The sequence below is a fragment of the Mastigoproctus giganteus genome, chromosome 9, assembly GCF_048544385.1.
Source record: "Mastigoproctus giganteus isolate SK-2022 chromosome 9, ASM4854438v1, whole genome shotgun sequence".
Classification (NCBI taxonomy): Eukaryota; Metazoa; Arthropoda; class Arachnida; order Uropygi; family Thelyphonidae; genus Mastigoproctus; species Mastigoproctus giganteus.
The window spans coordinates 150,544,315-150,558,534 of NC_143583.1; the positions used below are offsets into that span (position 1 = coordinate 150,544,315).

Sequence of the window (14,220 nt, forward strand, 5' to 3'; positions counted from 1 at the left end):
CCATAGTTCAAGAAGAAAAGCATCTGTGGGTTGTAGTGGTATCAGACATGAAATTCGTTTAGCAATGCATTAAGGCTGCTAGGAGAGTACAAAAAGCTCTGCTAATGATACACAGAATTTTTTTTTTGGTATGATTAGATTATTAATAATATTGTTCTCAAGGTGTGAAGTATTTCCTGTTGCTGATATAGTTTTTGAGAGAGACTTTCTTTGCTTTCCAGTTTGAAATTTTATGGATGGAATATTGGCAGGACATAAGAGAGGCAACAAGGAGTAAAAAGAGAATAGGACATTTTTTCGCCACATAAATGGAGTTCTTAGATATGTTAATTGCATGTATCAGTGGCTGTGTTTTTTTTGTTTTTTTTTTGGAGTCATTGCAATTTCTGAAACATGGCTATTGGATTATTGTTACATATTTCAATTTTGTACCGATCTAGGATGTACATGTATTGTATCTAATAGGAAACTTAAATATGGTGGTGGTTGGAGCATACATTTTTTCAATTTATTGGTGATAGTGTAGAACTTGTTTCTGGTTGTTTTAAATATTTTAATATAGCCTTTTTTGTTTATATTCTCTCTCTCTCTCTCTCTCTCTCTCTCTCTCTCTCTCTCTCTCTCTCTCTCTCTCTCTCTCTCACACACACACACACACACACACACAGATATATGCTATTTCTCCAGCTTGCAGTTCACATGGAGTTGAAAAATTTATTAGTGAAAGGTTATTTTAATTTAATCTGTTCATTTGGAGTCAAAACATTAGTGATAGGTGATTTTAATCTGCATTCATCTTGAATGAAAAACTGTTTTATCGTGGTGAATTGCACATGTTTCATTTTCATTGATACCATTGCTGCTGCTGCTGCCACTAAAGGCGAGGCTTGTATTAGTTACATCTTTTTCTAGTTCCCAATATTTCCACTTCTTGTAATGCATGTTTTAAATTTGATCCCTTACCTTTATTAGGGAGTGCATACTTTTTCTCATTACATATAAAAATAGAATTCAATGTTTGGAGATCCACAACTTGTTGTTCTAATTAATCAATAGTCTGATATGTGTAAATATGTTGATTATGAAGTTGTATTGGTCATATGCTTCCATAGCCTATGTTATCTTCCCTCCCTTTATCTGATTCTTTTGGCGCCTCCGTAGCCAGGTGGGCAGGAGCAGCAGTGTGTAGCACACGCTTCTTGATTAGACCAGGGTTTGAGCCTGTGACCACCAAATATGGAGGATGCGGAAAGGTCAGGAAATGACCACCGCATATCCCCGGAGCAATATGGCCTTAGTTGCTAATGCTCCTAAAAACCAAATAACAATCAACAAGCAAGTATCTTTTGACTTGCTTGTTGTCAGCGTTTATTACCCGAGAATGTGTTGTCAGTTTAAAAAATTTCTCTGTACTAAAACGCTTGGTTGTTGCCTCTCTTATCTATGTTATTTAAAGAGTAGCAGGTTTTCTTTAAATGATATTAACATTACCACTCGCAGGATTCATATCATTTGTTTAATAATGCCAATATTGACTTCAACATGACTAAGTGAGAGGCAGTTCATGATTTTTTCTAGCACAGAATATGTACAGGAAAAAGTATTTTACAACCCTCCAATTTCTGAAGTGAATAATTTGAATATTGGTAAATGAATTCAGAAGTGCCATTTTACAATTCAAACCAATTTGTAATGAAAAATCTGAGTTTCCCTTTGACTTAGATGGTTCGTGTTACCCTTAGTAAGGGGAACACTAAATCACATTATCTAATTTGAAATCAGTTATCAAAGGACTCTGATATATCAGCTGTTAGATATGACCTCATTCCTGACTGTTGTTTAAAAGCAGTCAGCTTTTATTATATTGATGAATTGTTGGTATTAATAAATCTTATTTTGTCAATAGATATTATTTGTGGTGCTTGGTTAATATATAAAAATTGTTCCAATTCCTATATATGCAAATCTTTCTGATACAGATTCTATCCAACATTCAGTGGCACAGTACTATGTTTTAATTATTAGTATTGTGGTAGTGATTTTATCTCCCTCCCCGAACTGTTTTAGTAAAAATTTCCCCTTTCCAATTTGTAAATAGTTTTGATATTGTTTCTTTGACTTAATTCATTTATTTCATCTGTCAAAAAAGTTTACTTTGAAATCTGCTCTGAGCATGAAATAATATAAAAACTGACTCTACCATCAATGTTCCTCTACCATCCTCACCAGTTCTCTCCAGACAGAATATTTGGCTTGAAGCTGTTTCATTTCATCATAAACCCTTCATTATTGTCAATGCAGTAGCTTTTTGCATTGATGTAAGTGATACTATGTGTTTTGCGAATGCACAGAACGTGTGGATGCTCATATAAAATTCAGACGATTGTGCTTATCAATTACCCACACTTATTCTTCCTGTTTAGCAAATAGTATCAAAGTTCTTGAGGCATAGCATTTCTTTGTATGATCTTTTAGTTACTGTGGAGATTGTTCACACCAGTCTAGAAACCTACAATCAGCAACAGGTGAATGTGAAATTAAATTGCAATAAAAGATGGAGGTCATTTTCAACAACCCTTATTTCCAGAAAATGTTGTCAATCAGCAAGTATCTAGATGACACCAGTGTAACTGGTGCCATCCAGATACTAATCTTGTTTCTAGTTTGTCTCCATTTTTGGCATCATGATATCATGTTATCATATTTGTTAATAATAAATGATCTTTACAAATTAATTCCTCCTGGCAAAAGGCACTGCTTTACTTCTGACAACTAGAAAATATTATAGTTTGTTTTGTTGAAAATATTATAATGCTAATGTATGAGTTCATTTTAATTACCTTTGTAAGAATTTTTTTTTCTGGCAAAGATATATTAAGTTTTAATGCATATTGTGACATTTTAACATGTGACATGGTATTTAATACTATTTTTAGAGTAATCTAGTTTTTTTTTTTTTATGCATATAAATTCTCTCCCCACCCCTGATTAATAACGAATACTATCGTTTCTTGTTATAGATGAATCTGTTAACATCTGGTCCATATTCTGTATCATATAATGAAAATGTTACAATTAACAGCAGCCAAACTTCAGGAAGTGAAACAAAAAAGTGTGAGGGTAATCTTTATACCATTTACCTACTTCCAGATCTCCTCCACTTCGTAGCATATCTTTATACCCTCTACTTAATGCATATTCCTGAAAATGAGCAGCTACAAACACTGATGGAAAGGGTATGTTTAAGTGTGTGTTTGTGTTTGTCTGACTTTCTGTTTTACCCTGAGTGTAAAGAAATCATGGGATACCTACCTAGTAATGGGTAGATCCACCTCTTGCCTACATAAGGGCAGCTACATGGCGAGGCATTGAGTCCACCTACATTCACGAAAGTGTTCCATAGGTATTTCCATCCATATTTGTTGCACTGCTGTCCATAATTCTGCCGCATTCCTGGGTGGAGGATCCAAAGCTCGAACAGACCTATCCATAGCATCCCAAAGATGCTCCAGAGGGTTCATGTCTGGTGAATGTGGAGGCCATTCCATGGTGATAAAATCTGCAGAATGCTCTTCAAACCATGTTCTAGTCACCACAGCTCTGTGGGGAGGCACATTGTCCTGCTGGAAGAGTCCATTGCCCTGTGGGTGCACGATGACCATGAAGGGATGCAGATGTTCTGCAATGATGGACACATAATCTGGCCTGTTCAGAGATGTGTCTAGACATACCAGAAGTCCCAACATGTGCCAGTTGAACACACCCCCAGACCATTACCGACTGCCCACCTGCCCGAACAGTTCCTTGTTGACATGACAGGTGCATAGCTTTGTGCGGTTGCCTCCAGATACGCATCCTCCCATCTGCTCAAAATAACTGGAGACAAGACTCATCAGACCAGGGGACTGCGTCTCCAATCATTCAAGGTCCAGTGCCGATGTTCTTTCAGCCAGTTGAGGCGTAGAGTCCTGTGTCATGGTGTTAGCATTGGGACTCTGGTGGATCGGAGGCTCCCATAATCTGTTGTGGTTAATAATCACCTGATGGTCTTGGTGGAGACATTTCTGGCATCTCCCTTGTTGAAGTCAGCAGTGATTTGTGCCACTGTCGCTCTCTGGCTGAAACAATGCGAGACAGATGTCAACGGCCACATTCATCCACCACCTTTCTCCACCCACAGTGCTGTTCATGATATGTTATTCTGAAAATGGCATATTCCCGATACACTCTTGATACTGTCGAATGGGGATAGTGCAATTTCTGTACCACAATAGAGTGACCCATGCGTCGTGCACCCACTATCATCCCTCTTTCAAAGTCGGTTAACTCACGACATTTATCCATACTGACATCAAATTACCATCTACGTGACTGCAGTGTACCTATATACCTGTCAAACAGTGGCTTCATCCACTAGTGAGAGGGATGACACTGTCGTGTTGCTCAGGAAGCAGGTATCCCATGAATTCTGTCCTTTCAGTGTATATAAAAGTATGCAAAATTTCTATCTAGGTAGGAACTTTATGTACACACAGTATGCCTGCAGTATGACCATTCGTGACCACACATGTGAGCAAACTAATATCCAGGTGGATTATAGTCAAGATTTATGGCAACTAGTTCGCTGGACTTTTGAAATCTAGGGTATATATGCGCTACCCTATACAGCAAATGTAAAATCTTGAGGAATGGATGGATGTCACCAGAAGTTCCATTAACATTGCTTTGCTGCATGCAGTCTAGCATAAAACTGCTCTATAAGCCCGTTGCAGATAGTGTTCGTTTTGAGTTATCTCTTTTATTTGCCTTTTTTGTCATAAAGTTATGGTTTATGTTTTTATTATTGCAGTAAATGTTATTCTGTATAGCTTGAAGTGGTGTGCTGTGTTTGTTGTTCTGCTATTATATTATTGCTGACTGTATTCTCACAGCATTAGCATTTGGACATGTTACGAGGGATATTATGCAGGTATGGCTTTTTCAAGCCCCAGCCTGAAATTTCAAGACCCAGACCCAACGGTACCTCTATATAAAGAATAAAATGATTATATAAGTATATATAATTTATATTATGAATTGTAATTTTATTTATAAATATATTATTATAATAACTATCATATAACATATATTTTTTTTAATATTAGATACATATATACGGAAAGAGAATCGGATCTAACAGGCAGAAAATTGAGTAGGGGTGCCACAAAATAAAATTAATTGCTTAAGGATGTCATTATTAAAAAAAGGTCGAAAACCACTGCTCCAGAGCAAAGCTCCAGCAACACCCTCCTTCCCGTCACCTCCATCATGCAGTATGATTGATGTCTTTTGAAGCTATAGTGGACATCATGGCAAGATCCAGTTCTTTAGATTTCAAGAGTACAGCTCTAAAACGGTGTTTGCAAGCTGGCCACTAGATAGTCCACTGGACTGAACCTATTAGTAACTCTCCAGGAGACATCGGGATCAGCCATTGTATAATCTCACTGCCGCTACTCTGCCAGATAGTGATTGGAGTGAATCCACGTAATGTGGTGTATATACAGGGAGCATTGTCGAAGCTATGTTATGTCAAGGAGCTGGGTATATTCTTGCTGTATGTACGACATGTCCAAAAATTTTTTTAATTCATACATGTTCCCCAACCCTTTCTTTACTGCTGAATACATCATGAATAGTCAAGCTAATAGAACAAACTTATCAGCAAAATAGTTGTAAACCTCCCAAACATATTTTTGTTCATTTTGCAAATGTACATGGTGGTCTCAGTTCCAATCTCAGTGATGTTCATTTATACTTAGTCTGCCAAACCCCACTTACTTTCTCTGACAGAATTCCAATTATCAGTTTATTTAACCACTGCTCATCTCAATAATCCTAATTATTTGCTGTATAAATCCTTTTGCTTCTAAAAGTGATACTTGTGCTTATGTTTGCTCTGATATTCCCTGTCAGAGACTTGAAATTTGGAATCTCCTCTTTTCAGTCTTCTCTGGCTTAAAATCTCTCTACTCCATTCTGTCAGATTCATCTGTTCAATCTCCTAATTCCAGTAATCATTAGGAACTCTTTGACTTCCTCTCTTGGAAGCTCAGCTTCTTCTAGTCCAACTATCCCAACAGTGAATTAATTTTCCTTGGCAATTTTAATGTTCACCAACTCCAGCTGGCTTCAATTTTTTAGATCAAGCTGGTTGAGATGATGAGGCTTTTGCAATTACTAATAACCTCACACAGATTGTTCATTTATCTACCAGAATACCAGACAATCCGAACCACGCAGCCAACACGCTTAGTCTTTTTCTTTCAAACAATCCTTCTAAGTACACAGTTGAGGTGAGGGATCCTTTAGGCACCTCAGATCATAACTTGGTGATGGTCTCTTTTCCAATGGAGCCTTTCTCTCATGGCCATTCTCAACCTCGTGTTGTTTCACATTACAAGAATGCAAAATGGGATTATATTATCTGTGAGATTTCTTTTCCTTGGTCGGATTACTGTTTGAAATCTTCTGATGTCACCGTTTGCTCTGATCTTGTCAGTGAAATTATTCTTGTAGAAACAGAATCCTTTTATTCCACACTCCACCTTAAAATTTCATCCTCTTTCAAAACCTTGGTTTTCCAATTAATGTACTAAGGCTGTTCAAGATAAGCTTTTCTTATTGCAATTGGACAGCATCAGAATCTCCACGTTCATTTTCTGCCTACCCGAAAGCTCTCAACATTTGTAAAGTAGTTATTAATCAGTCCAAACTAGATTTTGAACATGCTAAGAGTAGAAAACTTGCTTCTTGTCCAAATGCTTCTTGTCCAAATTAGTCCTTGAGGTTGTCACAGACATTCTCTCAGATATGCCAGACAAGCTGCACTTGCTACCTGGGAGTCTAAAACACTGATGGAACTGATATTCGGGTGACACACAAGTCAAGTGGACCCAATTTCCTCGAAGTCCGGACGGTCTGTGACAGCCAGATCCTCTGCTTGCACCGGACCGAACTTATTGGTAACAGTCCCACCATCATCATTTTCATGATGATGGTGGGACTGTTAGTAATCCTGGGTATAACCTCCATGCACAAGTACATGGTGGGTGACCACCCAGGTGTGAACCAACGTAAACAGGGGTCGAGGTGTGGAGCCCACACCACATGGAGGAATGCTGCCCCTCTGTGTTACCAGGCAGTACTAGGTGGTAGATGACACTCATCAAGCAGTGCAATACCACCACTTTGCTTATTGGAGGCTTGAAGTGGTGAAACCCACGTTTAGTCTCTAGAGCTAAGTTCCGGTCAACTTCCCTATCTCTTCCATCATGCAGTATGATTGATGACTTTTGAGGTTATGATGAACATCGTGGCGAGATCCAATATTCCTGACATTTACTTAGGGTACAGCTCTAAAACGGTGTTTGCAGGCCGGCCGCTAGTTAGTACACCGGACTGAACTTATTGGTAACTCTCTAGGAGGCTTCCGGATCAGCTAGTGTATAATCTTGCTACCTCTACTCTGCCAGATAGTGACTGGAGGGAGTCCGAGTAGTGTGTATGCGGGGAGCATTGTCGAGGCCACGTTATGTAAAGGATTTGGGTATATTCTTACCATGTGTACGCCATATCCAAAAATTTCATTACTTCATACTGCATGTCCCACCCACTTTTTCTTACTATTCTATCAGAAAAAGTACATGCGGTTTGGCAAACCTCCCAAGCACTTCCTAATTCATTTCACAAATATACGTGTCCTCAATTCTAATCTTAACGATGTCCATTTCCACTTGCACTCTGCCAAACCGCATGTACTTTTTCTAATAGAGTCTCAGTTATCGGTTGATTCAACTAGTGCTCATCTCAGATGCCCAAATTATTCACTCTATGATTCCTTTCGTCTCAAAGGTGGTACTTGTGCATATGTCCGTCCTGATATTCCCTGTCAGAGACTTGACAATTTGGAATCTACTCTCTTTGATCTTCTCTGGCTTAAAATCTCTCTACCTCATTGAGTAAAATTCATCTGTTGACTCTACCGTTCTCCCAACTCCACTAATCATTTGGAGCTTTTTGACTTACTCTCTTTGCAACTTGACTGTCTCCAGTCCAACTTTCCTAACAGTGAGGTGATTTTCCTTGGTGATTTTAATGTTCACAACTCCAGCTGGCTTCTGTTTTCTAGTCACACCGACCCAGCTGGTCGAGATGTTGAGGCTTTTGCAATTACTAATGACCTTGCACAGATTGTTCATTTACCTACACCAGTGGATCGTGTAATACCGGACAGTCCTAATCATACAGCCAACACGCTTGATCTTTTTCTCACAAACAACCCTTTTAAGTACATGGTCAAAGTGAGAGGTCCTTTAGGCACTTCAGATCACAACTTGGTGATTGTCTCTTCTCCAATGGAGCCTTTATCTCATGGCTGTTCCCAACCTTGTGTTGTTTGGCATTACAAGAATGCAAAATGGGTTGACCTGCGAGATTTCTTTTCTTATTTTCCTTGGTTAGATTACTGTTTCAAAACTTCTGATGTCAACATTTGCTCAGATCGTGTCAGTGAAATTAATCTTGCAGGAATGGAATCCTTTATCCCACACTCCATTTTAAGATCTCGTCCTTTATCTAAACCTTGGTTTTCCAATAAATGTGCTAAGGCTGTTCAAGAGAAGAATGTTGCATGTCGTAATTGGCTTGTTTCTAATTCTTCAGTTTCATTTTCTGCCTACACCAAAGCTCGCAACAATTGTAAATAGTTATTAATCAGTCCAAACTAGAGTTTGAACAGGCTTAGAGTAGAAAACTTGCTTCTTGCCCTAATGGTAGCCAAGCATTCTGGTCCCTTGCCAAAGCTATTGGCCGCAACTTTTGCCCATCTCTGCTCCCACCTCTGTCCAAACCAGATGGTTCTGTTGTCACTTCAGCCAAGGATAAAGCTGACTTGCTAGCATCCCATTTTTCTTCCAACTCATATATTAATGATCTTGGTAAAACACCACCCACCATTCCCAACATGCTCCATTCCATGCCTCCTGTGGTCTTCCGTCAAAAGGATGTTAGAAGGATTTTGACGAATCTTGATGCTAACAAAGCTCCAGGTCCCGATGGTATTTCTCCACTTTTTCTCAAAACCCGTGCTCCTGAACTTACTCCTATTCTTTGCCGCCTTTTTTCACTTTCTTATTCCAAAGGTGTTTTTTCTTCTGCTTGGAAATTTGCTCATATCCAGCCAGTTCCTAAAAAGGGTGACAAATCTTTCCCATCCAATTATCGTCCCATTGCAATTACTTCTACTCTTTCTAAAGTAATGGAGAAATCAATTAACCGCCAACTTTTAAACTACCTAGAAACCTTCCGTCTTTTCAACGATCACCAGTATGGATTCTGTCAGTGTCAATCCACCGGTGATGTTCTCGCTTATATTACCCAGTTATGGACTAATTCAATGGAAAGGTTCGGTGAGACACAAGTAGTTGCTCTTGACATCTGAAAGGCTTTCAATCGTGTTTGGCATTTTTTTTTTTTTTGGCTGATGCTGCATAAGCTTGCTTTCTTACATCATATGCCTCTACTAATGCTAAGCTTCCATCTTATGGTTTGCCAACTGTTTTCAGTAATTGGTTATCCAGTTTTCTCTCTGATCGCCACTGAGGGTGGTGGTGGTGGTAGATGGCTCTCTGTCTTCTAACTTCTCCACTAATGCCGGTGTCCCCCAAGGTTCAGTTCTTTCCCCCACTCTTTTCCTCTTGAATATTAATAACCTTCTTCCATTGACTAGAAATCCTATCCATAGTTTTGCCCATGATAGCACATTGCATTCTACTTTCCATTTTGAGAAACCTTGCGCTGCTCAATCAGCTTCAACTTCTTGAAAATCTGCTACCAATTCCTTAAATGCCGATCTTCAGGTAATTCTCCAGTGGGGCAAAGACAACTTAGTTGATTTCAACCCTTCTAAAACCCAGTCTTGTCTTATATCTCGCAAAAAGGATTCTTCTGCTGCTGTGTTTATCTTTAGTGACCTCCGATTTCTAGGCAAAATGATATATCTCTTTTGGGGATTACCCTGACTTCTAATCTCTCTTGGCACAAGCACGTTACAAATATTGCTTACTCTGTATCTAAAAAACTTAGTTTTCTCTTTCGCTGCTGGGGTTACTTTTCTTCCAAACAGCTGCTCACTCTGTATAAATCGCAAATCCACCCTGCCATGGAATATTGTTCCCACATCTGGGGTGGTGCACCCAAAACCTCCCTCAGGCTTCTTGATTCCATTCAGAAGAGGGTAGTTAGGTTAATTAATGATTCATCTCTACAGAGTCTCTCCACTCGCTGTCTCATAGACGTACTGTTTCTGCTGCATGCCGCTTCTACAAATACTTCCATGGGCACTGTTCTTCTGAATTGGCTTCTATAATTCCCGCTCTCTCTCTTTCAAAGCAGTCCGAACATGTGCTGGTACCAGCCAACATCCATTTACTGTCAAACTTCAAACTCACAGAAACAACTTTTTATCTTCCTCGTTTGTTCATTCAACTGCCGTTTTCTGGAACAACCTTCCTTCATATGTGTTTCCTGAAAATTATAGTCTACAGAAGTTCAAGTCCAATGTCAACAAATATCTTGTTTCGTCTTCTCAACCTCCAACCCAGGCACGGTACTAAGTACTATAGGTTCTAATACCTCTTGTGTTTGGGGTTTACATAAAAAAAAAAAAAAAAAAAAGGTAGCCGAGAGCATTCTGGTCTCTTTCCAAAGTTATTGTCCACAAGTTTTGCCCATCTTTATCTTTACCTGAAGTGGCGATAGAACCATGTTCGATTCTAAGTACTATAGGTTCTAATTCCTTTCGTGTTTGGTGTTTTCATAAAAAAGAAAAAAAAAAAAGATGGTAGAAGAATTTTGAACAATCTTAATACCAAGAAAGCTCCAATTCCTGATGGTATTTTTCCACTTGTTTTCAAAGCCTGTGCTCCTGAGTTTACATCTGTTCTGTGCACCTTTTTACTCTCTTATTCTACTGATTTTTTCCTTCTGCTTGGAAAATTCTCATATCCAGTCAGTTCCTAAAATGGGTGACAAATCCCTTCCATCCAGTTATCATTGCACTGGTTTTCTAAAGTACTAAAGAAATCCATTAACTGCCAACTCCTAAACTGGGCATTAGTACATTGCAAATATTGCTATCTTGAAACCTTCCATCTGATTGATTATCTCCAGTGTAGATTTCATAAGTGTCGATCTACTAATGATATACTGGCTTGTGTTACCATCTATGGACAAATTCAGTGGAAAAATTTGGTGAAACTGAAAACAGTCGATCTTGACATTTCAAAGGCTTTTGATCATGTTTAGCATGAAGGTCTTTTAAGCTTCCATCTTATCTATTGCTGACTTTTTTTGTAATTGGGTATCCAGTTTTCTCTCTGAATGCTCACTGCAGGTGATGGTAGATGGCTCTCTGTTTTTTAACTTCTCCATTGCCACTATTTTTCCCCAAGGTTCAGTTCTTTCTCTCCGTTCTTTCCTTGGTTTATTAATGACCTTCTTCGACTGACTAGAAATCCTAACCATAGTTCTGCTGATGATGGTGCGGTGCATTCCATTTTACAGTTTGAGTAACCTTGTCCTGCATGAACATCTTCAACTTCTCAAATATTTTTAAAAAACCAGTTCCTTAAATGCTGATATTCAGGTAATTCCCCAATCAGGCAAAGTTAAGTTAGTTTAAATTTTTCTAAAATTCAGGTCCTGTCTTGTATCTGGAAAAAATCATCCTTCTGCTGCTATGCTTATGTTTGATGACACTTAGATTTCTAGACATTATCACATATCTCTGTTAGGGATTACCCTGACTTCTAATCTCAGTACATTGCAAATATTGCTTCCTCTGTATCAAAAAAATTGTTCTAAACCTAGCTGAATTATTTCATCTAGAACAGCGGTTCCGAATTTATTTTAATCGCAGAACTCTTTTCACCTTGATAAATTGGCAGGGTTCCAAAAAAATTTTGGAACCCTGCCAATTTTTACTGGTTATAAATAAAACAACAAATCAAAAAATCAAAAATAATTTATTGAAAATACAAAAAAAAAAAAAAAACAGATTAATAATTGAAAAGCAAATTTTATTAATTCAAACTGGTAATTAATGTGAAGGATTAAACGTCTTCTTTCCTTTCAATATTCTTTCAAAATTTGGTTTAATTGTGGACAGCTGAATTCTAATATCAGGAGTGGCATCCAACTACTTCTGTATTTTGTTTTTGTCACAGTGTAGAGCGAAAATCCACTTTCACACAATATGTGGTACTAAACAGCAACAAACAACGAATTGGATATTCTTTTAAATCACACCAAAACTCATTTAATGAAACTTCATTAAATTTAATTTTTATTTGGCTGTTTGATATCAGGTCAATGAGATTTTCATATTCTGAAGTAGTTAGTTCCTCTGATTTTTCTTTAATATTGAAAGGATTGGTAACCCAATAGTTATTGTCATCTTTTAGTAGAGGAAAATATTCATTTAATGCCACAGTTACTGATTTTAGATGAGAAATAATTCTTTTCGAATTTCCTTGTGAATTTCACAGTTCGATTCCTGTAAAAAGTCATTTAAAGTTGGAAATGGCCATATTATTTTTTTCAACAGCCATGGGCCAGTATTGTAAATTTTTTAATAATGATCGTAATTTCTCTTTTGTGTTGAAAATATTGACATTTTTTCCTTGAAGAGAGACACATCATTCAGTTTTGTGAATATATCTGCCAGATAAGCAATTTGACTCAACCACGAAACGTTCCTAAAGTGATCTGATCTGCTAATAGAAATTTGTCATTGTGTAAGAATATGGCGAGCTCGTCTCATAATTCAAACAATCTGAAAAGAACTCTGCCATGTGACAGAGCGGCCGTGTGACAATTAGATGTCAGAACTCTGACATCTAATTTCAGTATGAACCAGCAAAGATGTATGTTGGCTGCCCACATCTTCACATATAATTTGGAATAGTCGTGTTTTCACAAAGTTAATAATTTTCACTGCTTCATCTAAAATACATTTTAAAGATGAAGGGATATTTCGAGCAACCAGTGCATGTCTATGAAGAACACAGTGACTACTCGTACATGTTTTAGCAACATTTTTAATTTGTTTTACTGCCCCTTTCACAGGTCCTATCACTGACTTTGCACCATCGCTACATACATCGACACATTTCTCCCAACTTATTTGATGAGTCTTCATAGATGTATGAAAATCATCAATACATTTAAATATCATTTCTCTTGTTGTATTGGTTTGTAAAGAATTTTCTTCAAATTCTATTGAAGAAGACAGAGTAATATGTCTTCTTCAATAGAATTATTGTAGTAATAACGAACGAAAACTAATGAAATTGATAGGTTTGCAACTTCCGTTGTCTCGTCTAATTGTAAAGAGTATTCATCACGACTGAAGTCTTAAAATAAGTTCCTGCTCAATATCCTCAACCATATCATGAATTCTGCACGAAACTGTATTATTTGAGAAAGAAATCTTTTCAATTTGTTGACAGGATTTCTCATCGAACATACACTGAACAACACCTTTGATGCATGGTTTTATGAGAGTTTCAGAAATTATATGCGCTTCACCTGCGAGTGCTATATGGTAGCTTACTTTGTAGGAAGCCATTGTTACCCTTTCATTATCCAACAGCATTTTCAACATAAAATGTTTAGTTTTGTCAAGAGACTCAAGTTTTCTTTCAAAAAATTTAACATCTTTATTTTTATATTCTGAATGGTTCGTTTCAAAATGTCTGCACAATTTAGCTGGTGCTGACAAACTATTTGATAAGATCTTATTGCGTAATATACATAACGCATCGGGATTTCCTGTGGTCGTGAATCCTAGTAATAAATAACTCGAGTCATATTTACATTTTTTATGACTTAGCGATGTTTTAGTATTGACAAACAACACTTCCCTTTTCCTCGATTCATCTGCTACACAAGTAATGCTAGTGCCTTGATCTGTATTTTCGTCAGTATCCGCTCTACCAGTCACCTTGTCGCTAGAAACATGTGAACTGCTTGCTACACTTTTTTAAAACTCCTTCTCTCAAAAAACTCCATGATATTTTAATTTGGGGTATACACAATTGTAATATTATAAAATTAATATGATGCCCACTTTATTTTTATATGAAAAGTACATAAGACATCACAAAATGATTGTAGTGC

The 14,220-nt window shown here is 37.5% G+C and overlaps 1 protein-coding gene across 3 annotated transcripts in view; it reads left to right on the top strand.

The window, feature by feature from the left end:
- Positions 1-14,220, top strand: part of GrlHz (Gustatory receptor-like Holozoa) — a 235,172-nt gene that overhangs the window by 75,673 nt on the left and 145,279 nt on the right. For all 3 annotated transcript variants that reach the window (XM_090381276.1, XM_090381277.1, XM_090381278.1), the window contains exon 5: positions 3,021-3,236. In XM_090381276.1, the coding sequence (XP_090237402.1) occupies positions 3,021-3,236 (216 nt within the window). The remainder of the gene's footprint in view (positions 1-3,020; positions 3,237-14,220) is intronic.